This window comes from Dama dama, chromosome 13, assembly GCF_033118175.1.
Source record: "Dama dama isolate Ldn47 chromosome 13, ASM3311817v1, whole genome shotgun sequence".
In the NCBI taxonomy this organism is placed as follows: domain Eukaryota; kingdom Metazoa; phylum Chordata; class Mammalia; order Artiodactyla; family Cervidae; genus Dama; species Dama dama.
Window position 1 is genome coordinate 62,697,871 of NC_083693.1, and position 27,510 is coordinate 62,725,380.

Here is a 27,510-nt window from a genome sequence, read left to right on the forward strand (position 1 = left end):
ACCAGGGAAGGTCAAACCCATGTCTGCTGCATTGGCAGGCAGATTCATAGAGAGTCCAGTGTAATCAACTTGCCACTAGGTAACTGGCAAGGGATTTTAGAAAAGCTGGTTTTAGAAAAGGCAGAGGAACCAGAGATCACATTGCCAACATCCGCTGGATCATCGAAAAAGCAAGAGAGTTCCAGAAAAACATCTATTTCTGCTTTATTGACTATGCCAAAGCCTTTGACTGTGTGGATCACAATAAACTGTGGAAAATTCTGAAAGAGATGGGAATACCAGACCACCTGACCTGCCTCTTGAGAAATCTATATGCAGGTCAGGAAACAACAGTTAGAACTGAAAATGGAACAACAGACTGGTTCCAAATAGGAAAAGGAGTACATCAAGGCTGTATATTGTCACCCTGCTTATTTAACTTATATGCAGAATACATCATGAGAAACACTGGGCTGGAAGAAGCACAAGCTGGAATTTAAGATTGCCAGGAGAAATATCAATAACCTCAGATATGCAGATGACACCACCCTTATGGCAGAAAGTGAAGAGGAACTAAAAAGCCTCTTGATGAAAGTGAAAGAGGAGAGTGAAAAAGTTGGCTTAAAGCTCAACATTCAGAAAACTAAGATCATGGCATCTGATCCCATCACTTCATGAGAAATAGATGGGGAAACAGTGGAGACAGTGCCTGACTTTATTTTGGGGGGCTCCAAAATCACTGCAGATGGTGATTGCAGCCATGAAATTAAAAGACACTTACTCCTTGGAAGGAAAGTTATGACCAACCTAGATAGCATATTAAAAAGCAGAGACATTACTTTGGCAACAAAAGTCCTTCTAGTCAAGGCTATGGTTTTTCCAGTGGTCATGTATGGATGTGAGAGTTGGACTGTGAAGAAAGCTGAGCACAGAAGAATTGATGCTTTTGAACTGTGGTGTTGGAGAAGACTCTTGAGATCCCTTGGACTGCAAGGAGATCCAACCAGTCTATCCTAAAGGAGATCAGTCCTGGGTGTTCATTGGAAGGACTGATGCTGAAGCTGAAACTCCAATACTTTGGCCACCTCATGGAAGATTTGACTCATTGGAAAAGACCCTGATGCTGGGAAGGATTGGGGGTGGGAGGAGAAGGGGACAACAGAGGATGAGATGGTTGGATGGCATCACCGACTTGATTGACATGAGTTTGAGTAAACTCTGGGAGTTGGTGATGGACAGGGAGGCCTGGCGTGCTGCAGTTCATGGGGTTGCAAAGAGTCGGACCCGACTGAGTGACTGAACTAAACTGAACTGAACTGGCAAGGGAGGAGGCTTTGTTCCTGCAGAACTAAGCATATTGTTATGTATATTCCTTTAGGAAGAACCAGGATCCTACTTTAACTGCTGCACTATAGTTTATATATATATATAGGGGGTGGGACCTTCCACCCAAGTCTCCTGCATTGGCAGGCAGATTCTTTACCACTGAGCAACCAGGGAAGGCCCTGTGAAACAGAAGGGAAGGAGGCAGGGCACAACCTTTAAAGACTGACATAGCCTGAGGGCACAACATAAACTGATTAGCATCAACAGTCCCTGGGTTGGGAAGATCGCCTGGAGAAGGGAATGACTACCCACTCCAGTATTCTTGCCTGGAGAATTCCATGGACTGAGGATCCTGGCAGGCTGCAGTCCAAGGGGTCACAAAGAGTCGACACAACTGAGCGGCTAATACTTAAAAGCTAACCAAACCACATTTTGAGGCTTCACTCGCCCTCTTCCGATGGCCCACACTCGGTAGAGTGTGTTTCTCTCTGAATAAATCCACTTCTTACGTATCACTTTGTCTCTCACTGAATTCTTTCTGTGATAAGACATCAAGAACCTGAGCCTCATTAAGTGCTGAAACCAGGTCTGTAACATCATTTGGAAGACCATGGATTTTGGCTGAGTTTGGGTCCTGACCATGTGGGTTCAAGGCCCATACTAACTTTTGGATGAGTTGGAGTCCTGGTGCACAAGTTCAAGTCCCAGTCTGAGGTAAACTGTATCACCTGCACTATAGTTTTTCATTGTTCCGCCTTTGTTTCTGCTTCCTCTCCCTTCCTTGACTAGCAACTGTTTGGGTCTACCCTTTGGAACCGAGGGAAGTTCTTGGAGGCTGAAACCTATTTCCAACAATCAAGAAACTGGGGACACAGTAAGACTTCCAGGATGCCTACCCTGGGTCCTGATTGGTCTCACCCCTTTATGAGTATGCAAGTATCCTTAGCTTAAAAATTCACCAACTTTGCCATTTGGGGAGACACTGCTTTGAGAGAGACCCCCAGGGTTCCACTTACTTGCAGCAAATGATAATAAGTCCTTCCTTCTTCTGTTCTTTGGCTTGGTTGTGTCTAATGGCTTGATACCCATCAACAGGTGAACCCAGTTTTCAGGTACACAACTGCAGAACTCCATCTAGTCTCTGATAATTACTCTCTTAGCAGGAGAAGGAATTGATGGACCGAGAACAGAGGTGATTAGCTTCTAGGGATACCCACAGAAGAGGCAGGCAGGAAATTGAGCACTAGGGAAACCTGAGAGGAATGAATGAAATGAGAGTAAAAGGATGGAATGGGGTCTCATCAGTGAGGCTGGAGGACAAGGTGAAGGGGATTTCTTCTTCTCAAAAACTCTCTTAAGATGAACAAATTTCTTACTGTCTTATAAGTACATCAAGATAGCTGACAGACTGGACTAATGCCCCCATGCCTACCCCACCTTAACTGAGCCTCCACACTGAAGCTCGTAACTCTATTTCAGCTCCAAGTATTCATTTTCCTGCCAGGACAAAGGTCAAGTCACACCCAAGTCACACTTGGAGATCGGGAACAAAACCCTCTCAAATCTGAATATGCACCATGTGAGGAGAGAGGAGAAGAGACCAAGAGGAAGGCAGAGATTCCTTGGTGACCCTTTGCCCTTGGACACCCCTCCTCCTTACACTCTGGATTAAACAGCATTAGGGAGCCAAGAGAGGAAACACATGTGGTGGTTAGAGACCTGTGCCTGCCTGTTCCCTTCCTACACCCCGTCATCTCACCACACCCTTCACCTCACCTTACACTCCCCTTCAGCTCAGGAACTGGGAGCTACAGAGAGGAGGGGAGGAGGAGGAGGAGGAAACATAATTCCCTGCCCAACTCTGGCCCCACACCCAGCACAGACAGCAGGTAGGCAAGCCTGCCGAGAATACTCAGAGGGAGACCTGGGATCAGCAAATAGGTCCGAGCCTGGAAATTTCGCTGAGAAGAGATCCAAGGTGAAGTAAGAGGTGGAGAGGAGGATGGAGAGGTGGGGGGGGGGGGGGGGAGTGGGTGATCCTAAGAAGCGGAAGAAGGACACATCAGGGCTGCAGACTTGGGGGCAAGGTGGGGTGGGGGTGGGGAAAACAGCACAGATGGAGTAAGAGTTCGTGTTTCCTTGGTTTCTCTCAGGGAATCTTTGCATAACCTTGTAAGGAGACTTGCACAGGTGTGACAGGGAGGAGCCTTGGTGCTCTTCCTGGTTCGAAGGAAGAGGTGACCTTGAGGCAGCGGGGTGTCTTTCTCAGCGTCTGCCTGTGAGGTTTCTCTGTGTGTCTTCCCCGGTATCTGCTTATGCCACGGGTTCCCCGAGGCCTCCTCCCCTAGGGAGACAGAGAGGTTGCAGGGGCAGGCCGAAAAAAAAAAAACAAACGAGAACAAGTTGGGCAGTGTCACTCTCTTCCACCCAAAAGGGCGACGAACGGGGGTTTCCGAGGAAACCGAGAGACTTAGGGAAGGGTGTTAGGGTTTCGCTGGTCCCCTTGGGTGCTGTCCTCCACTTGGTGCTGAAATCTGGGCGGCCTCACCTCCGGTGGGCCCATTCCCGGGCCTAGGGCTGCAAATCGCCAGTCTCCCTAATCCACCTGGGGGGGTGGTGCCTACCTCTGCCCCCGCACACCTAGCGCGGTGGCAGGCGGGAAGGCGGGGCCTGCACGGGCCCCACCCCTGGAGACTGCAGCGCTGCCTTCTGCGCCCGCCTGCCGCTAGCTCATTGCGCCTCTCCTGCAGTCTGATCGGCACCGGCTTTCACTCCCGCTCCAGCCTCCACTCCAGCCCCCATTTCGGCTCTAGCCTCGCCTCGCACTCAGCTCCGGCTCTCAGCCTGTCTCCATCGCCCCCCTCCTCCCGGTTCCTGAGCCAGCAGCTCCTGCCCTGAGATTTCGTAGGCAGACCCTCAAGCCATGGCTGGTCCCTTCTCTCGTCTGCTGTCTGCGCGCCCCGGGCTCAGGCTCCTGGCTTTGGCTGGAGCTGGGTCTCTCGCCGCTGGGTTTCTGCTCCGATCGGAACCTGTTCGAGCCGCCAGTGAACGAAGGAGGCTATATCCTCCGAGGTATCAGTGTCTCGGGCGCTCCGGGGGAGGGGGGTGAAGGGGGGAGGTCGGGCAGGTGGTGATAGGGGTGGAGATGAGAATCTGGGCAATAGAGAAGGGGTATAATCGCGAAGGTTCTGGAGTGGGGCGCTGTGCAGTCTGGAAACCTCACTGGGGTGGCGGTGGGGGGAGGCCAAAACCATAAGGTGAAAGCATTCCTGGGGACTTGGAACCCGCAGTTCCCGCCCTCAAGGCCAGCTCTTGGCCCTGCGAGTTCTGGCTGCACCTACTCTGCTCAAATTCCTAATTGAGAGACCAGGAACTATCCTTTCCGCTCTCCTCCATCTCCCTTTCCTGCTGTTCTCTCCGGTTTCCTGAATTCCCCTCCTTAGTCTTTCCCCTCCCCCATCCCTAATGCTGCTTCCATGGGAGAAAAGGACGGAGCAGATGCAGGAGAACTGAGCCTCCAGCCAGAGGAAGCTAGAACTCTTGGGAAAGAATAGATCCTGAAAGTCCCTAATGAGATTACCGAGGTTTAGCCCCACTCTAGCCTCCCCTCCTCCCAAGGAGCAAAGCCAGGCACGCTCCCAGCTGAGTGCACCGGGTCCAGGCCCCCTGTGCCCTCCCTCCATGGTTACTGGGTACCCCCTCCCTAGTGCTGAGTACCCAGACCTCCGAAAGCACAACAACTGCATGGCCAGTCACCTGACCCCGGCAGTCTATGCCCGGCTCTGCGACAAGACCACACCCACTGGCTGGACGCTAGATCAGTGTATCCAGACTGGCGTGGACAACCCTGGCCACCCCTTCATCAAGACTGTGGGCATGGTAGCTGGTGATGAGGAGACCTATGAGGTAGGGGGCCCCAGAGTTTCCTGGTCAAACCCTGTCCATCTTCCCGGCAATCCCAGTTCCTTCCCCCTGAAGCCCCTCACTTTCCCTTAAGACTGGACCATCCATACTCGTGTTTTCCGACCCGGTGAAATCAATCCACAATGAAAGCTTGGGAAGGGATTCCCTCTCCTTAACCACCTTCTCCCTCTCAACTCCCCCTCAGGTATTTGCTGAGCTGTTTGACCCTGTGATCCAAGAGCGACACAATGGGTATGACCCCCGAACGATGAAACATACCACCGACCTGGATGCCAGCAAGGTGGGTCAAATATCCCACTTCTGATTTGCATTGCCTTTTGGACAACATTACTGTTTTCTCCAGTCCCTTCAACCATAATTATTCCCTGACTCATAGTCATTATACTGCTGAGCTTTCAAGTCTCAGTGTGGGGAAAGAGTTGTATGTTAAGGAGCAGCGGCTGTGGAGAGGCGCAGGCGTTGAGAATGGCCACACCCCAAGGTGGGCAGTGTGGGGGAGGGTTCACAGTGAATGCCCCTTCAGTTGGAGTGTTTGCCCAATGGGCTGTCCTTCCAGTGCGGGCAATGAAGACTCCTCTAGTCCTTACGGTCTCTCCTTCCCAAGGCCCTCAGCTCCCATCCACCTTGTTTCTGTGACTTACCTTAATCTCTACTATTCCCCAGATCCGTTCTGGCTACTTTGATGAGAGGTATGTATTGTCCTCGAGAGTCAGAACTGGTCGAAGTATCCGGGGACTCAGCCTGCCTCCAGCCTGTACTCGGGCAGAGCGACGAGAGGTGGAACGTGTCGTCGTGGATGCGCTGAGTGGCCTGAAGGGTGACCTGGCTGGACGCTACTATCGGCTCAGTGAGATGACAGAGGCCGAGCAGCAGCAGCTAATTGATGTGAGAGGCTTTGAGAGGGAGCTGGGCAGGACGGGCAGATGGAAAGACAAGAGAGTCAAGGGAGGCTGGGGCCAGATGAGGTAGACGGGCTCTGAGAAGCCCGGAGACTACTGTTAAATTCTTAACCCAAGTCCCTTTAACTCTCCTCAGGACCACTTCCTGTTTGATAAGCCTGTATCCCCATTATTAACCGCAGCAGGAATGGCTCGAGACTGGCCAGATGCGCGTGGAATCTGGTATGAGGCTTAGCTTACCCCAGGCTTCCGTAAGTGCCCCTTTTTTCTCTATCTCTCCCTTGCCCTGCCTCTTAATTCCAGTCCCTCCCTCTCTCCTGCCTTCAGGCACAACAATGAAAAGAGCTTCTTGATCTGGGTGAATGAGGAGGATCATACACGGGTCATCTCCATGGAGAAGGGAGGCAACATGAAGAAAGTGTTTGAAAGATTCTGCCGAGGCCTCAAAGAGGTTGGAGAAGAATGTATAAGGGAACTAGGTGGGAGGACTTAAGGAAGAAACAAAGACTAGAATAGGTAGATGGAGGATATAATTTATCAACTAACCCAGGACACTTTTCGTGAAAGAGATTACCACCAATCACTCTAGGAGGACAATAGGTATAAATCAGAACTGTCCAGGGTATACGGTCCTGGTATATATGGACCAGGTATACATAAACCTGGGTATATGATCATCCTAAGAATAGGAAGAGAGAAAGAATGTCAGGAATCTAAGGAAGTAAATAAAGCAGTTGCCAAATAATGCAAAGAAGGAATTGAGGTGGCGAGTCAGTGCCTGGGGGATTTGTTGTGGGATGTGCAGATATAAGGGGAAGGTTTAAGCTTGGAGGACTATAGGGAGTGAGGGGTTGGTATGTCCCTGATTCTCATGTAACCACCCTTTTCTGAGCCAAGGTAGGCCTTTACTCTAGATTCTGTCATTCTCACTAAAGTAGCATGTCTAGATTTTAAGCTGATTAGGAGGGAAAACAGGGAAGGTGGAGGATGGAATGGTTGAAGTTCCAGACTGTGTGGCTCTACATGAGGGGTTGAACTGGATCCTCAGTCCTATAGGAATTAGGTTTCCATATTCGAGTCTAGATTAGAAATTCCCATAAATCCAATCCTTATTGTATGGTCTCATATATACAGTTCTGTTTCGGACTTGTAAAGGGAGAGAACTCTCCTTCTTTTAGAATCTTAGCTGGGTTCCTATTATTTTTAGAAAGTAATAGGTAACATATCTTGACTTTAAGTGGGTAGGCAGGTACTTTTGATATGTCTTAGTATTCTCATCTGTAAAATTGGGTAAGAAGACTTCCTACATTTAAGTGGTGGGGATTAAGTGAGATAACGCATATAAAGCGTGTGGCCCATAGTAAATGTTCACAAGTGTTAGCTGCAGTTATTATTCTAGATGGAAGGATTTCCTCTTGTTCAACATGTCTAATATCCCCCATGTCACAGTTCTTTCTGAACTATGAACAGGGTTCCCCTTAGGTTACATAGTGGTCTTCACGAATATTGCCCTGGCAGGTCTCCAGTCTCTTCAACTCTAGTAGTCATCTTCATGATTGGGATGTTTAAGTGGAACAAGAACATGCTTCCCACCCTCCTCCCGCACCCTCCACAAGTATGAGTCCAGCTTTTCTGCTCCATTTTCACCTTTCTGCTTTCTCTTTTTCCACAGCTAACAGGCTCTCTTGCCTCTTCCTGTTGCAAAGCCTACACCCTCATTTTCTGGCTGAAAGAATCCTTCCAAGCTCTAGCTCATTAGCAAAGTAAAGATGTCAATGCATGCAGAACTCCCTGAATAATCAATCCTTTCTCAGTTCAGTTTACCACCTCCGTTCATCTCCCTAGATCATCCTTAGCACATCATTCCCTGAAGTTTCTCTTCTTCCACACAGGATATTTTTGCACAATCTCATCATGATGGGCTTGCAACATCAAAAATATCTTTTATGCATGATAATAATGAGCCATTTCCACCGAAAAAAAAAAGCAGTGTCATTCTTTCACATGTCAAATCTTTGGTTCTAGACATATTTCTAGAGCTCCTATGGGTCCAGCTAAGGGAGGGTTTGCACAGGCCTGACATGTCCCTAACTCAGGCTTTGTGCACGCAGGTGGAGCGGCTGATCCAGGAACGTGGCTGGGAGTTCATGTGGAATGAGCGTCTGGGATACATCTTGACCTGTCCGTCTAACCTGGGCACTGGACTTCGGGCAGGAGTGCACATCAAACTGCCCCTGCTGAGCAAGGTAAAGGAGTTGTGGGGCTAGAGAGGGGTGTGAGGGAAGAAGTGGCCATGTGGGGTGGGAGAGGGATTGTGTGCTTTGGAAAGGAGCAGGCATTGTATCTTGAGTCAAGGGAAAGAGCTCTGGGCAGGTTCAGGGCTCTTTCGGGTAGGACCAGTCTCAGCCTCTATTGATCCTGCCCCCAAATCTCTATCTCCCTTCTAGGATAGCCGCTTCCCAAAGATCCTCGAGAACCTAAGGCTCCAAAAACGTGGAACTGGAGGAGTAGACACAGCTGCCACAGGCAGTGTCTTTGATATCTCTAATTTGGACCGACTGGGCAAGTCAGAGGTGAGATTCTCAGGGGTTATGGATAGGTCTGTGGGGGGTGATTTGACAAGGAGTGAGCCTCAAGAATGTAACAGAATTTGAAATGAAACTCAGGTTGGCTGGGGGAAAACTGGCAATGAGTTCCCAGAGCAGGCAAATCAGTGCTAAAGAGAGTCAGATTGTGGGAAGCAGAGATCAAGAGTCAGTATCATCCAGGTGGAGCTGGTGCAGCTGGTCATCGATGGAGTAAACTACCTGATTGACTGTGAACGGCGTCTGGAGAGAGGCCAGGATATCCGCATCCCTCCACCTCTCCCCAACAAGCATTAACTCCCGTCCCCAGCGGATGACTCAAGACTCCCAGCACCTCTGCCATTCTAATGGCAGCCCATTCTCCTTGCCCTGGGTGCCACCATCAACCCCCACCCCCCTGTCCTAGTAAAGGCTCCATGCTATGCTTCAGTTGTCTGTGTTATTTCTAATGGTGGGATGAGGAGGAACTAGCTTCCAGGAGAAAGTAAAAAGGCAATGGGATTATTTATGATGAAAAGAGACTCCAGATATGGCATGCCAGGAACACTGATTCTCAGGTGGGTGGAAAGCATTAACATTCTACCCGTATTCCATCAGCTTCCTAGGATAATTAAATTGCACTTCCATTTGCACTTTATTCATTTTACTTCAAATGTCTTTCCCAACAAATCTCTAACTGCAGAGACAGGCTCATAGCAGGTTGCCAAGGAAGCAGATGGTCAATGCCAGGGCCCAGGAGGGTTGTGACCAGTCCTGGAGACCCCAGGCTGTGCTTCGACCTGTAATGAGACAGAGAATGGAAGGAATGTCACAACTCTGCTCCCCAGGAGCCACTGAAACTTGGAGACTATTCACCTGTAGACCCCATCACTCTCAGATCTCCCTGAGGGGTTCTATGAGCCCTAACCCTGAGTTAGGGTTCTGGTTCCGGGTCAGGAGCTGGGGAGTCAGTCTGTGCAGTTAGGAACTTACCTTCCTGCTCCAGGCTCTCCATCCCCTCATACTGTGCCCACGCAACTGCTCGTCGCTGCTCGGGACTCAGAAAGGCCATTTGCTTGGGAGTGACAGCCACGGCCTGAACACTGGTGAGACTAGATAGCTGGGTGGGGCTGAACACCACCTGGGGATGGGAACGGGCATCAGGACATCCACTGTGGCCCTCTTCTGTGGTCACCTCAGACCCCATCCCATCAGTGCTTACAGCAAATTTAGGAGCAGGGATGACAGAAATGGCCAGAGGGGTAAGGCCCTGGATCTGTCCTCGCAGCAGTGCAGAGAGAGCCAAGTCTGGGATTCCAGCTGTCAAGGCAAGTGGGATGGGCCTCCAGATGTTATCCTATACTGGCCTTCTCTAACTACTCCCAAAATACTCTTCCTCAGACCTTCCCGAGCACGCCTCTAACCTCTCAACCTAAGTGTCTTCGGCTCCCACCTTAAGATTCCAGAGCAGTCCTCCACCCAGTCTGTCCATGATGTGGAACCAGCCCCAGCAGTGGCCCAGTCTCCCCATACCTGCTATTGTGCCAATTTCAGTGAAGATCTCGGGCCCCCAGTTACTGACTGGGCCAAAGCCACCAGGCAGCACCAGGAGCTCGGCCAGAACCTCCAGTTGCTCTTCAGAACATGGGAGATGCAGGTTGCCCAGGAAGAGAGCTGCTTGACTGTGGAAGCGTGGGAAGAGAAGGGAGGAGGATTCAGCCACGGTGACAGGGTCCATGGTCATGAGTTGGTGGTAGTGATGACTTTAAGGGAGATCGCTTCCTCCACGGGACCACTCCTGCATGATCCTTCCCCAGTGAGCCCACCTTCCCCACAGGACCACCGCCCACACCGTCCTCCATGTGCGACCTAAACTCCCAACTGTTGATATGCTGTAGCTCCTCAGGCCGAAGTCCACAGAGTGCGTAGCCCAGTGCAGTCAGGTGGAGGAAATCCAGGTGGCTCACGTGTCGACCACTCTGCCGCAGGAAGCTGGAGACCACCACCCGGAGCTGGGGTTGGGGTAGAGGTCACAGGATAAGGAGAAAAGTCATGAGGAATTCATGGATGGGGAACTCTCTGCTTAGGGAAGGGACAAGTGCTACTGGATTTTTTATTGGTAAGACCTGAAGAGCCAATGCTATTCTGCGCTTAGTCGCTCAGTCGTGTTGGACTCTTTGCGACCCCATGGACTGTAGCCCTCCAGGCTTCTCTGTCCATATGGATTCTCCAGGCAAGAATACTGGAGTGGGTTGCCATGCCCTCCTCTGGGGGATCTTCCCAACCTAGGGATTGAACCCAGGTCTCCTGCACTGCAGGCAGATTCTTCATCTAAGCCACCAGGGTAGTCTGAAAAACCAACAGCCATGGGGAAGGTTGAGGATCCAAAAAAAGAGGACAGGAAAAGAGGAGGCCAAGGGGAATGGAGGCAGGAAGAAGTATTATGTGTCCAGGGCCTCAGTAAATAAATCACTGCTCTAACTTCCTACTAGTATGGAGTATTAAGAAAAGATAAAATCATGGCCAGGTATGGTCACAAGACAGCCCAAGAAATTCCTTGGGCTTTAGACAGCCTGGAGGCATTCGGAAGGTGGTAGAGAGGAGGAAGATGTTACCTGGCTTGAGCTCCAGCCATCTATCTGCCCCAGGGTGCTCAGCACGCCCCAGTCCACCAGGCTCAGCTCCTGGAGTTCCCGCTCTCCTAGACCTATTAAAAGCCGACCCAGCTGCAGGATCTGCTCAGGACGAAACCCCTGGGGGGGACCCCACAACTGGAGAAAGAGAGGAATGGTGTGAATGGGAAAAGCACGGAATTAGGAGTCAGAATGCTGAGGGTCAGTCTTGCCTCCAACCTGAACTGTGTAACTCGAAGCAAATCCCTTGCTTTCTCTGGGTCTTTAGTTTCTTCAACTGTAAAATGAGAGGATTGGATGATGGTTCCTCTGACTAAGGTGTTATTGAAAGAATCTAGAGTCTCAGTAGGAAAGAATAGCAGATTCTGGTCCACGAGTTCCCATGTGCACCAGACATGGGGTTGGGGTAGCAGGGGCAAGATACAGATGCCCAGACCTGATCCTCAGAGAATCTTTCTTCAATAAGTCTACAATGGGAGCATCAAGCATTTCAAACACCTGCTCCCCAGATGGTTCTTTTTTTTTTTTTTGATGATTCTTTTTTTAATAATTTTTTCCCCAAATGATTTTGATACCTGCTAATGTTGGTAATGACCTCTAGTCCCTCTACCCATTTCACTAGCTTCCTGTCCTCAGAATCCATCCCCTCTGACTTCCTACTCAGGATCCAAACCCTCTAATTCTTTTATGTCCTATGTCCCCCATCTCTTACGCAGCTATCCGTTTCCATGTGTCCCATACCACACCCAACCAGCTTCCTATGTTCAACCTCCAACCCTGACTGGACTCTCCATCACTAACCTGTTTTGCCTTGCCCATTGCTGCCCGGAGTTCCTCAGGCCCAAGTCCTGGGTCTCCTGCAAATAGTGTGAGGCAGTCCTCAAAGTCCAAGAGCTTCATCTTTGCAATCTGGGTTACAGACCAGGCTGATGGGAATGTCCCTCGTACATCTGCACAGTTTGGCACAGGTTCTAAAGGAGGAAGGCAGTGTCAAGGGGTCCGTGTAATACTAAAGCATGCCCAGAGTGGTCAGGTCCAGGGGCATGAAGGGTGGGGGCCATGGTGGGTGGGGGCCTCATCTCGGGGGAAAAAAAAAAAGCCCAGAGAGATATCTATAGATGGAACGACCCCTCCAACCTTTAAAGGACAGGCCAATATGGGCAGTATAGCTCAAGGGATTACTGTAGTGTGAGATTTATAGGACTCACAGATATTAGAAAGGGTGACTGGGGAGGACGAGCCCCTCATTGTATAGATGGAAGACTGAAGAGCTTGACTGAGTGGGTGATCTAGGTTGAAACCCAGGTTCCTAGCCCCCAGTGTCACCTTCCTCCATCCTAAGCACCTTCCCAGCAGAAAGCGCCACACTTATCCAAGCCTAGAGCCGAGCTAGCTGTTAACAGGGCTGAGAGAGCCGGGAAAGGGGAGTCCAGCGCTAATAATGTAAAGAGTGATAAATTCACGGAGCTATAGAACCCCACAACTGGGAGAATCCTTGAAGATCATCCCTCACTGCTCTGGGCTTTATAGATTAGAAAACCCCAGCCTGGAGTGACGTTGTACAAATCTGCTCAAAGGGCACAAGTCTGATTGCGTGGTTGGCTGCTTCTTCCTGTACCCCTTGCTGGATGTATGGGCATCCGGGCAATCTCACCCGGGAGGTTCTCTGCAGCAGGCCGCACAAGCCCAGCTACCAGCGCTGCTTTCTTGGGAGCGAGCTGTGGCCCCGCACACAGCTGTCCAGCTCTGCTCTGCTCCCAGCTCCGCTGCTTCTCGAGGAGTCGCTCCAGGGTCTCCGGGCCCAAGGCCTCCTGGGAGAGAAGGTGGAGGGAGGTTGGGCAGAACCAGGCCCGTCAGGAGCAGCTGCTACAGTTGTAGTTCCGAAGTCCTCTTTTCAGCAGCCTCCCCCCGATTCAGGCTTCACATCCTTTGCTCTCAACTTCCTTGGCCTTAGCCAGCCCCTGACTGGGCCCTGCTCCCCAGTCCCCTCTCTGCTGTCACCCCCTCCCGGGTTCCTTCACCTCACCCTGGGGATCAAGGAAATAGCCTCGGGAGACAGAGTGAACACTAGGCGTCCCGCTTGCTCGACTTCATCCTGGCTCCATAACTCTGGTTTCCTGAGGGGCAGAAAGAAGATCAAGATGCTGAATGGACTGTTAAGAGAAGGAAGAGGAAAGACATGCTGAGACTGGGCACCCAGGGCTCCAAGGGCCTGTATACTGAATGGGCTGCCGCTGAGGAGGGTGGTTGAGAGGGTGGGTGTAGGATGAGTTAGAATCTGGACTTTCCGGAGGCCCATACCCAAGAACAGGCTCCTGCAGCAGCAGCCATCCCAGCTCTGTGGCAAACAGTCCTCCGAGGCAGAAGCCTTGCAGCTGACTGAGGTGGGCCAGCAGGATCTGCAGGGGGATCCGCCGTGTGCTCTCTATGCCCAGGAATCCAACCAGGGGCCCCAAGGTCTCCAGCACTTCCCTTGACACTGTTGTCTCCTTTGGGGCCTGGAGGGGGATCAGGCCTTGGGACAACACACCTCTGACTCAGAGGACCAGTCTCTTTGATCAAGACACAAAGATCTCTGACCTTGCCTCCCTCTAGCTCTCGACCCAAGATCCTATGAAGCTTATTGCCACTGTCCACATTTCTAAACTATGAGCCCAAATAGGAGCAGGTGGAAAGACTGGGAGGTGGAATCTAAGGAATTTCTAATACTCCGAGGGATATGCACAAGAAGCATGAGGCAGACTTATCAAGGAATGGAACCCAAAGGTAGATCTAGGGCCCTGAAGACAAAAACCTGCCTGGCAGCAAACGTTTAAGTCTGGGCCTAGAAGACAGAGCAATGGCCCAGGCCACAGTTCTGAGTCTGGTGGCTTAGGGTTAGGGTTAGGGTTAGGGGTTAGGGTTAGGGGTTAGGGTGAGGGTTAGGGTTAGGGTTAGGGTTAGGGCTAGGGTTAGGGTTAGGGTTAGGGTTAAGGTTAGGTGGGGAGATTCTCACCAGGTTTTGGAGTGCCCGCTCTGCCAGGGCTGCCCGGTGGAGTGGGGTCAGGGCCAACAGCTGCTCTGGAGCACCTCGTACCAGTTCCACCACTAACATGATGGATTCATTGGACAATCTATCCATCAGCTGGACTCTGTAGCAATTTGAAAACAGGAGGAATCAGAATTGAGCCAAGTTGAGAAGGGAACCACAGAATGCCCCGTTCCCCAGACAAGAAGTAACACCAGAACATGCCCTGTGGTCCTGGATAGGAACTGATACTTAACATACCCAGATCCAATTTCCACCACAGCGCTTACAGGGAGAGAATAACGGGAGAGACCTATTTCCAGTCTTCTTGAGAAGAAATGATGAACAATCCTACCTCATCTAATAGAATCAAAAAGCCCAGATGTTAAGTATCATTAAATCCCCTTCCCCATTTTATAGATTTAAAAATAGGTTCATATGGACTTTCCTGGTGGCCCAGTTATTAAGAAGCCACCTTGTGATGCAGGGGACATGAGTGTGATCTCTGATCGAGGAACTAAGATAATGCCACAGAGCAACTACTGAGCTTGTGTGTTCTGGAACCTGAGAATGACGACTAGAGAGTCTGTGCACAAGAAAGATTCCATGTAAAGTAATTAGCCTCCAACTAATAGAAATAAATGGAAAAAAAAAGAAAATGGAGAGAAAATGATATGGTAAGGGAAAAAGCAGCATATATATAGTCATTTACAAAGTTGAAATTATACTTAAGAATTTTTACATATCTTGGACACGACTGAGTGACTAACACATATGTAACTTATATATTAAAAAAGAAGTAAATTCACCTTAAACTAATACCACATTGTAAATCAATTATACCTCAATTTAAAAAATAAAGTAAAATAAAAGCTAAAAAAAAAAAAAAAGATTCCACTTGACCCCGTGAAGATCTCGAGTGCTGCAACTATGTCCCGACGCAGCCAAATTAATTAATTTAAAAAGAAGAATCCACTTTCCAATGCAGGGGACGTGGGTTCAATACCTGGTCAAGGAACTAAGATCCCACAGGCCAGGAGCTGAAATGAGGACCCAGCACAATGAAAAAAATTTTTTATTTAACTTAATTTAAAATAAACAAATAAAATAAAAATTTAAAACAGGTTCATAGAGACCAAATGATGAGGTCTTACTCTCAATTCCTATTTCCCACAGGACTACCCTTTCTCTATCTATTGTGAGAAGGCCCCTTCTGATTTGTACAGTACTATACAATTGACCCTGGAGGAGGGCATGGCCACCCATTTCAGCATTCTTGCCTGGAGAATTCCATGGATAGAGGAGGCTGGCAGGCTATATAGTTCACAGGGCTGCAAAGAGTCAGACATGACTGAAGCAACTTAGCACTCATGTACCAAAGTTCCTTTAGGTGTTATCTCATTTGATTTTTATGGCAAAACCTGGGGGTAAGAGGTATTTTGGAGAAGGAAATGGCAACCCACTCCAGTACTCTTGCCTGGAGAATCCAATGGACAAAGGAACCTGGCAGGCGATACAGTCCATGGGGTCACAAGAGTCAGACATGACTTCGTGACCAAACCACCACTACCACCAAGAGGTATTTCCTCATCTCTCTTTCATAAATGGATTTGAATGGCATTTTTAAAAAGCCATTTTTTTTTTGCAGAAAATTCAGAGTGATACTCTATACTCTACCTAAGGTTGCCAAGTCTGGAACTTGGTCAAGTAGTACAAAAGCCCAAATCTGTGGAAAGACCTTTAAAAATATAAGGATAGAGTCAGCTCCTTCCCAGAAAGACTGACTCCAACCTTTTCCTGCTCTGACTTACAGTTCAATTGGCAGTGGGTGGGGATGGGGATGATGTGGGTGGGGAAAAAAATCTGTGAGTGAGATACTCATAAACTCCGAGTCTCTAGTTTAGGAGGAGCGTTGGGTTCATCAGTCATCTCTCTCCTCACCCATACTTCAATCTGCTCTGTAACATTCCTGCTGCGGGGCCATCAAGACTAGGCTTGACTAGCTCAATGGCCAGAACTCACCACCACAATCTCCCTCATATTGTGCAAAGCTCTGATTTTCATTCACTGGTGTTAGTCCTGCCCAATGGGGCCGTTCAGAAATATGCCGATCTATTTTCTATTTGATGGCTCCTGGGGTATTTGAACACATTTATCACATGTTTCATACATTTTCTCTTTACCTGTTCCTCTGAACATACTGAGAACACAGTGCACTAGGAGACAACAGTCCTGTGGGGGTAGGATTGAACTGTTACTTCCCTCATTTTATATATTTAATGTTAATTACTTTTTTTGGCTCCCCCACACAGCTTGTGGGATCTCATAACCCCAACCAAGGACTGAACCCAGGCCATGGCAATAAAAGCCCAGAATCCTAACCACTAAGCCACCAGGGAACTCTCACTTCCCTCATTTTACATATTCTACCACTATTAATAGGGCCTAGGTTATATTAAGACTGCTTGGCAGTCACATCACAATATTGCCACCTTCAGCTGCCCCATTTTGGGGGTCTTTTTGGGAGAGCCAGTCAACACCTAGAGCAACTTTGAATAGCATCCTTCACCTTAGGCTGTAACTGATGCCAGGGAACAATCAAACAGAAAAGCACCACCTCTGGGGTGTTTCCTAAGGGCAGACTCTTCCACCCCAGGCTGAGCCTTCTGAGAATCCAGTATCTCCAGTCGTAGCCTTACGGTAAGTCCAGGAGGAGCTTGGTGTCCAGCCCACTCAGCTCTGGCCCCAGGGTTGCCAGCTCTGGCTCTGGCATTGCCATTCTCCGCTGTAGTTCTGCCCAGATACAGATCCTCTGTGGGGCAGAGTAGGGAGGCAGGTTCAGGTCAGAGCTGAACACTGAGCCTCAGTTCTCTACCCGGGGTTCCTGCCTCCCTGCTCCCCCTAATGCCCAAGCACCCATCTCACCAGGCTCCCTCGGACCCCAGTGGGCAGTTGATAGATCATGTGTACCACTTCAAGGAAGTCTGCCATCGAGTCGATCTGCTGCAGAAACTCACAGGACATGCCCCCTGCCAGTGTACCCAGAGCCCTGTAGGTGTGTGAGTAGGCACATGCTCATTCAACACATGCCACAGCCTGTCTGCTCCTTATATCAACATTCTCAACACAAGGACAGATGTTCATTTACGGTAATTTGCAGTTTGAGAAATATTTTTTTCCATAGATAATTCTCATTGGTCTCCCACATCATTACTGTTTATTAGAGAAGAAAATAAAGATTTACAGAGGTCAAGTGACAGTCCAATATCATCCAACTAGAAATGTGGTCAACTGAGGCTAGAACCACAACTTCAGAAGCCCATGGGTCTTTTGCTGGGGGTGCAGGTAAGGTGTTCCTTGATCCTGTTAATTCCTGCTTGGTCAGTGGCTCTGAGGGGTTAATCAGCAAATATCTATCAGAAGCTCACACTGGGCCAGGCACTGTGTTAAGTACCTTATATGCCTTGTCTTGTTTAATCTCTACAACTACCTATGAGGTCGGTACCATTTCAATATTTATTCTAAAGAAGGGGAAAATAAGGCTTAGAGAGGTTGAACGTCTTGTCCAAGATCACGAAGAGGTGACAGGGCTACGACCTGAATCTGGGTCTTCTGAAAATCCCTGAGATCCATTCAGGATGGATGCTATGCTCTAGAAGGGAAGGAGAGTCAGGAGAAGAGGAACCAGAAGAAGACCGACAGGCTGACCTACAGGTCACTGATCCTCATACACCTCCCATCCCCACCCCCGGATATCACATGGTGCCTGGCACACAGTAAGTGCTCCGAAAACAAAGTTAGCTGAATTAAACTCACAGCTCAATACAAGTTACTCACTGCAGATTCCTGAGAGTCAGGTTAGTGGGCACTTGCATCTTCTTCCAGAGAAACTGTGCCTACAAGAGAAAGAAAGAGGAGCTGCTTCCCAGCAGAGATGTTGCCCAGGAACCTTGGAATGCCTTGGACCCAGAGCTGCCACTCCACCCTGTGGATCCCACCAGCCTCCTACTCTCCCCAGTGCCCACTCCCTGGGAAAGAGAGACAAGAGGAGGGGGAAGGGGAGGAGAGAAAAGCATCCTAAAGGCTTCTGGGAGTAAGGTGCCCAATCTAGGGCTGAGAGATGGGTGAAGGAGGTGGAAAATGTTGAGAGAAGGGAGTTCTAGGCTAGTGGGAAGAATCACCTGCTGCTCAGACCAGGTCAGCTCCCGATAGCGCCTTCCGTCTGCCAGCAGAGCAGCAGAGTCCAGCTGTAGCAGCTTTAGCGGGAGCAGGGGCAGCAGGCAGTCCGGCCAGATGGTGGGGATGGGCTGTCGGAGGGGCAAAGCGTAGCAGTGTAGTGATAGGTGAGAGCGTCTGAACTCAGGCCTCAGGGAAGAAGGGGAACTACGGTGGCAGGCTGTTACTGCTACTGCTAAGCCACTTCAGTCGTGTCCGACCCTATGTGACCCCATAGATGACAGTCCACCAGGCTCCCCTGTCCCTGGGATTCTCCAGGCAAGAATACTGGAGTGGGTTGCCGTTTCCTTCTCCAAAAGACTTACTACTAAGTACCAAATATGAAAACATATTGGGTCCTCTGAACGTTATCAGTGTTCCTAAACAAATATGAGGGTTTGAAAAATAAAATCCAAGCATATTTAACTGTGTATGAACCAAAACATTATGGACTCCTAAACTACAAGGAACATTTTGCTGGGCTATTATGTTTAACCAAAACAACACATGGTTTTATAAAAGAGTAAGCTGGGAGTGAATAGGTCCCGAATCTAGGAGAAGGGTGGAGTGGCAGGTGCCACCCTAGCAGGGCACACTCTAGAGCCCTCGCAGTTGTGGGCAAGGGTCCCTGCCGTCGAGGCACCTGATGGACTAGACTCCCTTAGTCACTCTGAGCCTCGGTCTCTTTGTCTGAAAACAGGGTGACTGGCCTGGAGGATTCCTCAGACTCTCGGGGCTTTGACGTTCTAGGACGTTATGCCATCCTGCATCGGGACTTGGAGAGCTGCTGAGGTCTTAGAGGGCACAGAGCTAATGTAGACACTCGGGCCACTTGCAGGGGGAGAACGTGAGGCGGTGCCAGGGGAGAGGAGCTTAGTTGGCAGAAACCACACACACACACACACAGACACACACAGACACACACACACAGACACACACACACACGCACGTACCTGTCCGGGGATGCACACAGCTGCACCGGCTCCTGCTGCACCGGTATTTTTAACACCATCTTTCACCTGCATGAGAATTGGCTGTGTGTGTGTGTGTGTAAAAAGTAGGGAGGTTTGGGGGTCCTTCCCTGGCCACGGGGAAGATGACCCCTCCCAACCAGAGCCCTCCTCCCTGGTCGGCCAGCTGCCTGCGGCTCTCGTACCCGGAAGGTCTGCAGCAGCGCCGCGGTCTGGCAGGCTGAGAGGCGCGCCAGTTCAGGGGCCAGGCAGGGACAGGCCCTCAGCAGGACTCGTCTCGGGATGGCCTGGAGCGTCTGGGAGCTGAGGCCTGGAAGCAGAGGGTGCAAGGAGCAGAGTTCCTCCAAGGACAGCTGGGGAGCGAGAGAAACAAGAGGCCTGAAGAAGACGGGCCAGGTCGCAGGGAAGGGGACAATCACAGTTAGAGAGAGGCAGCAGGGGTGAGGGCCGCTGAGAGGGAGCCAGGGAGGAGGGGGACGGAAAAGTTGCTGCCACTCACATCACGCCTCGGGAGGAGCCGTCCAAGCAGCAGGACAGCCTAAGGCGGGAGGGGACAGCAAACAACAGCGCTGAGGCCTTGGCAGCCAGGTCCTCGAACAGGTTCCTAGGGCCCGACCTCCCAAACTCCCAGCACTCTCTCCACCACTCCCATGACCAGCCTGGCTCTGGGCTCTTCTTCATCTGAGCAAGAGGGATGAGGGCGTTCTTCTTGGGACAGAGGAAAAAGAGGCTTCGGGGGGTGGGGTGGGGGGGTCGGGCAACAGCATCCTTGAATGTAATTGCCTTGACTGAGGTGTTGGGGGATGGAAGACAGAAGCCAGGGAGTGGGCCAGGCCCACCTGGGCAGGGGTGATCCTGGCTCCTCGCAGGGCGGGAAGCATGGCCCTCAGCTGCGGTTCTGACAGCTCCTGCAGGAAGCGGAGGCCCAGTTGAGGGAAGAGAGGAGCCCAGACCCGGAGCTCCCGGGGGCTCAGCACCGCTCCTCCAGATGAGCGCAGCACCCCCAGAAGTTCATAGGCTACCTGTAACCAAAGAAGCTCTGGGTCTGGAGAGAAAAGACAGGCGAACCTAAAGCCTCCTCTCTAATCCCACATCTGGATATTCCAGGGCCTCGGCTGTAGCTTGGAACCAGGGATAGGACAGGAGCAGGCTGGGCTCAAGTCATCAAAGGAAATGCTGGCGATGTCGTGGACCAGAGGGAGTAGAGTTAGGAGGAGGTGGTGACAGGTAATCATGGCCATGGAGTGAGGAGATTTAGAATGAAGGTGGAAGCGGTGGGATGAGGGCTGGCTCCAGCTGTGCTCCAGCTTGGCTGACATGACTAGGCACGTCCTCCGCACGGACCACCCCCCACGGAAAGCCTGGGGTTCTTGTGGGCCTGGGCCAAGGGGCTCACCCGTCCTTGTGGGCTGAGGGTCCCGTTGGCCGCACATTCCAGCAGCCCCCGTTCTACCGGCCCCATTGGATCATTCAGGGGTACCAGGCTCTGCAGCTCCTCGGGGGTCAGGAAGCAGGCGAGGGGCCCCAGCCTGAGGAGGGCATGAAGGTGGCCTTCATGTGGTCACTGAGGCTGTTACTAAGGCAGGGACTGTGTGGGTACAGGGAACAAGCACTCTGACCGCTAAACTAGGAAACGTGGGTGCCATAAACAGGCCTCTCTCCCAGGGCCCTATGATGCCCTGGGGCCACTGCCTCCTCTCTTGCCCCTTCCCTCCTGGGACCCCACCCCAGCCTGGCAGCTGCACCCGCCTCTCCGCGGCTCTGGCTGTGATCACTGGCCCCAAAGGCACTCACCTGCGCACCTGCTCCTCTCCATCCTCGACACTCTGGTTCACCAGGCTGCGTAGCACATGTCGGGCGTGTCCTGGCCCAAGACCTGCCGCTGGCCAGCTGTCCTCCAGGGCCTGGATCTGGGGTGGGGAAGGTCAGCTCGTGATGGGATCACTGTGGGACGCTTGTGGGAAGGGGCTAACTAGGAGACAGGCCACTGACTGCCATCCCACCCGGCCGAAAGCGGGCTAGTCAAATAAACGAATCGTTCTCATACCTGGTGAGGACTGAGCTGCAGAAAGTTCTCCAGAGGGAGATGGGGGAGCAGGGGCAGCGCTGCCCACAGCAGTTCCTGGGGCCAGGCGGGCACTTCCCCAAACAGCTCAGGGGCCAGCAGTCGCCTTGCCAGAGCCTCCTTCTGTTCAGGCCTCATTCCAGGGCTGTAATCCCGGATGGCGGCCAGGCTGGGGAGAGAGTGGATCTCACCCCTTCGCCCTGTCCCCTGGCTCTGTGCAGCCCTGCTGTCACGGACAAGAAGGACTCCCTACTTTTAATAGAAGGGGCTGTTCTGGGTGTGCGGGCTTCCTTGGTGGCTCAGCTGGTAAAGAATCTGCCTGCAATGCAGGAGACCTGGGGTCAATCCCTGGGTTGGGAAGGTCTCCTGGAGAAGGGAATGGCAACCCACTCCAGTATTCTTGCCTGGAGAATCCCCATGGATAGAGGAGCCTGGTGAGCTTCAAGTCCATGGGGTTGCAAAGAGTTGGACACGACTGAGTGACTAAGCACCGCACAGCTCTGGGTGGGTGGGGTTGACCCTGACAGGATCGGGAGGAGGAGCAGAGTCCTTACACACTGTCATTGGCCAACAGGGATGGTGGGAAGCGCATCAGGTCAGAGACGGCCAAGAAGGGGATGAGTGGTGAGAGGTCAATGAAGAGCTGGGAAGTGAGGCGTGGGTACCGCTGCAGCAGCAAGGCTGTCAGGCGACCCAGGGCCTGCTCCTCAGATGGTGGCACCTGTGGGGGCACGGGAACAGATGCCAGCTTTGGAGATGCCCACTCTCCTGGCCCCGGCCCCTCTTGTGTTCCTCCTTCTGCTGGAGCAAGCCTGCTTCCCACCTGGTTCCAGGTGCTCTTGATGCCTAGGCTTCCCCCGCCACCCTTGTCCCCCTCTCCCTCCATGCGCACCTGCAGCTGGGCCCAGGAACGGTGCATGAGCGTCAGGAAGCCCTGAGCAGCCTCCTTCTCTGCTGAAAGCACCAGCTGCTGGAGGTTTTCCGGTGGCATGTGCAGGTATGCCTGGGCACGGGAGTTCATGGTGGTTATGGCCTCACTGGGCAAGGGTCACCCAGCCCGCCCACACACCCTGCCCCCATCTATTACCTGCACTAGAATCTGCAGGGCCCAAACACTCTTCTCTCTCTGCAGCAGATCCCACAGCACGGGCTGGTGGGGAGACAGACAAGATGCCAGGAGAGTTGTACCCTCTGTCCCTCCCGCAGCTTCCCCAGGTCCACTCACTGGGATGCTTGTCCTTCTTCTGTAGCTGTGCGTGTGTCTCCTTTAGGTCAGGGACCACATTCTCTAACTTCTATAGCCTTTGCCATAGCTGGCTCAGTAAATATTTGGAGATACGAACCAAATTTGGAGGAGGGCATGGCAACCCACTCCAGTATTCTTACCTGGAGAATCCTATGGACAGAGGAGCCTGGAGGGCTACTGTCCATAGAGTTGAAAAGAGTCAGACAGGACTGAAGCGACTTAGCATGCATGCACATGAACCAAATTATTACATTTCACTGGTCCCAGGAATTGAGAAAGGCAGGCCCTACCATGGAGTAAGGACTCTTTACATTCCCCACAGCATCTAGCAAAGTGCTTTACACATAACGGGAACTCAATGAATGAACTATGGTGTTCACATATTCCAGCCCCTTCACTCTACAGAGAAGAAAACAAAGCCCAGGAAAATCAAAGTAAACTGGCTAAGACCATGCTTATGGCATAGTCAAACCTAAAACTTCTGACTTGCGGTCATCCTGAATTTTTCTCATTTCTGCCTTATCTTCCTATATTTTGCCAGTTTCCAATTCTCACTCTCTAGAGACAGAATTAGAGCCCTCTAACTTGACCCTTTTCCTTTCTGGAGCAGAAAGGAGGTGAATCAGAGAGTCAGGAAGAATAATGAGATAATATTTATTACATGTTGTATATCACATACTAGCACTAAGCCCACAGCTGGTGTCATCTGATGTAATCCTTAAAGCCACCCTAAAAAGAGTGGCACCATTATTCTCCACCACTTGTTTTATCTGAGACTTTTTTGTTTGGTCATGCAACACAAATGTGGGATCTTAGTTCCCCAACAAGAGGTCGAGTCCGTGCTCTTGGAATGGAAGCATGGAGTCTTAACCACTGGATGGCCAGTAATGTCCCTCCACCATTCATTTATAAATGACAAAAGTATTGTTCAGAGAGGCTGAAAACTTGTCCAGGGTTGATCACGGAACTAAGATGTGAACCCAAGCCTGGATGACTCAGAGCTGCGGGCTTAACCACTGCCCTGCACTGCTGCCTCTCGGTGAGATGGTAGAGAATTCCCGTGGAGACCCTTCCCTCTGCTCCGGGAACTTGCACCTTGGCAGATCACTCACGCTGAAGCAGGCCAGCAGCTCCATCTTGCTTAAAGCGGGCCTGGGGCTGTCAGCGGGGTCAAAGCCCGGGGTTGGCTGCTCCTCCTGTTCCAGAAACTCCCCGACCGTCCGCAGCACGCTGCGCCGGCCCTCTGGGCGGAAGGCATCCCAGAAGGAGCAGTTGTCTGGGAGACTGGAGAGCATCAGGGCCTGACCCAGCATCCCCTGGGCCTCGTTCCCTCCGGCCCCCGGCCCCAGGAGGAAGGTCAGCAGGCGCAGGAGATAGTGTAGGCGTGTGGGGTGGGCAAGGGCTGGCACAGAGGACTGGCAGCGTGGCAGTTGGGACAGCATGCCAAGCAGGAAGGGGCCCGGGGCCAGGCAGAGTGGGGACGGTCCCAGCGGCGGCAGAGAGGGCAGAAGAGGGCCCAGTAACCCCTCCAGGAAGCAGGTGTCATTGCCCCCGCGACTTATCCTGCACTGGCCGGCTAGCCAAGGCCAGGAGGGCACCAGGGCCTCGTACATGGTGTCATTGGCACAGACCATCAGCAGGAAGCTGCCCCCATCTGGGCAGCGTTCCCCACACGGTCCGATGTAGCAAGGGGGGAAGGCCGTGACATCCGGGGTGGGGCCCTGGCACACGTGCTGCACCCAAGCCTGGTTGCTGGGGGGCACGGCCTGCAGACTCGCCTCCCCACAGAGCCGCTCGGCCCACAGAGTCTCGTTCTCCAAGAAGCAGCCCCAGAAGATCTCTGGGGTCAGGGGGACAGGGGGCAGGCCTTCAGGGCAGCTGGTGGGGGGTGGGAGCAGGCCGGCACAGAGCCGCTTTACCAGGCGGCGGTTGGGGCCCGAGAGGGTGGAAAAGGAGAGGTTGCCACAGATGGCGTCTAGGAACTGCTCAGGAAACTGGTCGTGGCAGGCCTGGAGCCAGCCTTGGGCACCTGGTGCCCACGAGACTGCATACCACACAGCTGTCTGGCAGACGGCAGGGGTGCTGGGAGGGGGCCGCGGGGTCACAGGCTTGGCGTGCTGGCAGAGCAGCTGGATGGAGAAGTTGGAGATGCTGTAGGGTGGTGCTGGGCCTGAGAGGTTCTCGCAGAGGGCCTCCACAGAGATGGCCCGCCGCTGGCGAGGGCTGATGTGGGCTGAGGGCTGGGAAGTCCTAGGCAGAGGCACCCCCGTGCTCAGGCAGTGGAGGAGGGCAGGGGGCGGGGGTGGCGATCCAGACAGAAAGCCCAGTGCCCGGACATCCCAGGAGAGGTTGTGCCGGATGCCCCTGGGAGCAGAGGGAGGAGCAGGCAAGCAGCTGGTCAGTTTGCATTTCCTCCACTTGAGGCTTCTGGCCCTGGCCCAGAGCCCTGCAGGGAGGGTGACAAGCATAGGCTTTTCCAAAAGTGAGGTCCCTGGGAGCCACGGTGTTACTGGTTTAAATGCTGGGATGGGGGAGGGGAGAGAGAGCTGTCCCGCCAAGTCACAGTCAGCCAGAGCTGCCCAGCCAGAGCCCCTCCTGTCCACCTGGCCCCCTTCTTTCTCCTTTTGGCACCCGCTTTTAGGAAGCTTAAATAAAACCATTGGTTAGCCTCAGATCGGGAAATCTGCCCAGCGACTGAATATGTCCACCTGTGGTCTGGTACTGTTGTACCCAATCAGTAAGGGGTGGAGGAATCAAACCTTGTTCTCTCTTCCCATATCCTATCTTTATTAGTTAACATTTATCAAGCACTATGTGCCAGGCACGGGCTTCCCAGGCGGCACTAATGGTAAAGAACCCGCCTACCAATGCAGGAGACATAAGAGACGGGGTTCGATCCCTGGGTCAGGAAGATCCCCTGGAGGAGGGCATGGCAACCCACTCCAGTATCCTTGCCTGGAGAATCCCATGAACAGAGGAGCCTGGAGGGCTATGGTCCATAGGGTCACAAAGAGTCAGACGTGACTGAAGCGTCTTGGCACGCACGCACTTCTTCTAGGTGGTTGACACATACAGTATCAACTCATTTAATCCCTTGCGAAAACTCAAAGGCAGTTAATATTACCCACAGTTCATGAGTGGGGAAACTGAGGCATTGAATGAGACTCTAACCTGCCCAAGGTCACATGGCTGGGAGGAGGTGAAGCTGGGTCGCCAACCACCAACAGTCACCTTCCCAAACCACTAAACCACAGCCTTCCCATCAGCTTCCTCTCCCGCCCCGGAGGCTGATGGCTCCCAGGCCCCACCCCTCAGAACTCTTCTCTCCCTACTCACCACAAGAGCAGCTGCTGAAGGTTGCCTAGGAGGGAAAGGGAAAGGAAGAGGACTACCCCGGTCTCCCCCTTGCTGGCCCTGCCACAGCCCAGCCCCGGACCTGGTAGCACTCACCTCCCTGGCACCGCCCATTGGCATCGGGCTCTGGCTGCCCCAGAATGGAAAAGACCTCATCCTGCAGGGAGTCAGTGATGCGCAGCAGCACCTCCTGGAAGGTAGCATAAAGGGGGGCCCCCACTGTGCGCAGCAGACCCCCCCAAAGAGCCTCCTCAGAGCCCAGCTCCCCCACGGGGGCAAGCAAACCCAGCAGACCCTGCAAAAGGTGGGGGGCTGGCTCCCTCCCATCGAGGCCCGTGGCGTTGGCGGGGTCCACGCCGGGCTGCACCCGCACCAGGGCCTGCCAGCGCGTGCCCTCTAACAGCAGCAGCAGAGAAGGCAACCAGTCAGCCGCCAGAACGCAGTCAGAGGGCCCGTCACGGGTGCAGGGGGGCCGGGTCGGGGCAGGGGGTCCCCCGGGAACTAAAGCTCCCAGCAGCACCTCCACAAGTCCACTCAGCACACCTGCCTGGTGCCCCAGGAAGTCCCGGGGGGTCTGCTCCTGTCCCAGCAGGGCCAGCACATCCCCTAGCAGCCCTAGCATTGGCTCCCAGTCTGGGCTGCCCCTCAGCGTCACTAAGAAATCGTGCAGCCGGAGGGCAGGGGGCTGGAGAGGTGGGGGCTCTCCCACCGGTCCCTCCCCCATCCTCCCAGGCTCAAAGGAAGAAGAAATGTTGGCCAGGAAGGCAGAGAACCGTGAGCGGCTGAGGGACCCCTGGGGAGCCTGGTCCAGAGCAGAGAGCGCTGACTTCAGGAGGGAGAGACCTGAGTCCAGGGACTGAGATCCAGTAGGGACCAGAGTCACTGTAAGGAGAAAAACCGGAAATCACCAAGGGGGGAAAAGCCTAGGACCCAAATTCAGCCCTGGCCAGGAGCCCAGTCCCTGCCTGGACGAGGTGCAAAAGATGGTGAGCTGAGTCCCTCTCAACAACCCACATTAAGTCTTGGCCTGATTTCTTAACCTTCATTTATTTTTTTCTCTAACCAGTTAATCTCTGCATTCTTAAGTCTCTTTCCAGCAGCCATCCCCATCATGCCCAGCCCAGCTCACTGTCCCCCTTACCTGCACAGGATAGCAGCAGCAGGGGCCGGAGGCTCAGAGCCATGTTTCCGGGAGCGTGCAGGTACTAGAGGTGAGTTCTGGTTATTCTTACCTTGTGTGGGAGAGCCAGGTGAGGACGGGGCACGGCAGGCGGCCCGAGGCTCCGCTGACACCGTAGTGTGGTCTTTCAGGAAACAATATCTGTAA

General features: G+C 52.4%; 2 protein-coding genes across 6 annotated transcripts; one reads left to right on the forward strand and one right to left on the reverse strand.

Annotated features, from left to right (window-relative positions):
- The first annotated feature begins 3,089 nt into the window (after positions 1-3,089).
- CKMT1A (creatine kinase, mitochondrial 1A) lies at positions 3,090-9,142 on the forward strand. 5 transcript variants are annotated; one of them, XM_061159266.1, is made up of 11 exons: positions 3,105-3,283; positions 3,459-3,583; positions 4,056-4,377; positions 5,013-5,211; positions 5,414-5,509; positions 5,893-6,114; positions 6,265-6,350; positions 6,456-6,579; positions 8,240-8,374; positions 8,576-8,701; positions 8,897-9,142. In XM_061159266.1, the coding sequence occupies exons 3-11, from the start codon at positions 4,229-4,231 to the stop codon at positions 9,008-9,010; spliced, it is 1,251 nt and encodes a 416-aa protein (XP_061015249.1). In that variant the 5' UTR covers positions 3,105-3,283; positions 3,459-3,583; positions 4,056-4,228; the 3' UTR covers positions 9,011-9,142. The 5 variants fall into 5 exon arrangements, with proteins under 5 accessions (XP_061015250.1, XP_061015249.1, XP_061015248.1 ...); XM_061159267.1 differs by lacking the exon at positions 3,459-3,583 and having other exon boundaries at positions 3,090-3,194; XM_061159265.1 differs by lacking the exon at positions 3,459-3,583 and having other exon boundaries at positions 3,105-3,288.
- Positions 9,143-9,403: 261 nt separating this feature from the next.
- Positions 9,404-27,367, reverse strand: STRC (stereocilin). The gene is made up of 29 exons (XM_061159684.1): positions 27,325-27,367; positions 26,280-27,065; positions 26,166-26,190; positions 23,942-25,193; positions 22,671-22,733; positions 22,476-22,586; positions 22,138-22,304; positions 21,566-21,752; positions 21,313-21,428; positions 20,915-21,047; positions 20,358-20,540; positions 20,018-20,056; positions 19,704-19,871; positions 19,501-19,566; positions 18,514-18,639; positions 18,170-18,228; positions 17,258-17,381; positions 17,032-17,144; positions 14,321-14,456; positions 13,627-13,823; positions 13,352-13,442; positions 12,980-13,136; positions 12,127-12,296; positions 11,308-11,463; positions 10,562-10,704; positions 10,226-10,374; positions 9,915-10,012; positions 9,686-9,833; positions 9,404-9,492 (listed from the first exon to the last, which is right to left on the reverse strand). Exons 1-29 carry the CDS (start codon positions 27,365-27,367, stop codon positions 9,404-9,406), a joined length of 5,295 nt encoding a protein of 1,764 aa, XP_061015667.1.
- Between the last annotated feature and the right edge of the window lie 143 nt (positions 27,368-27,510).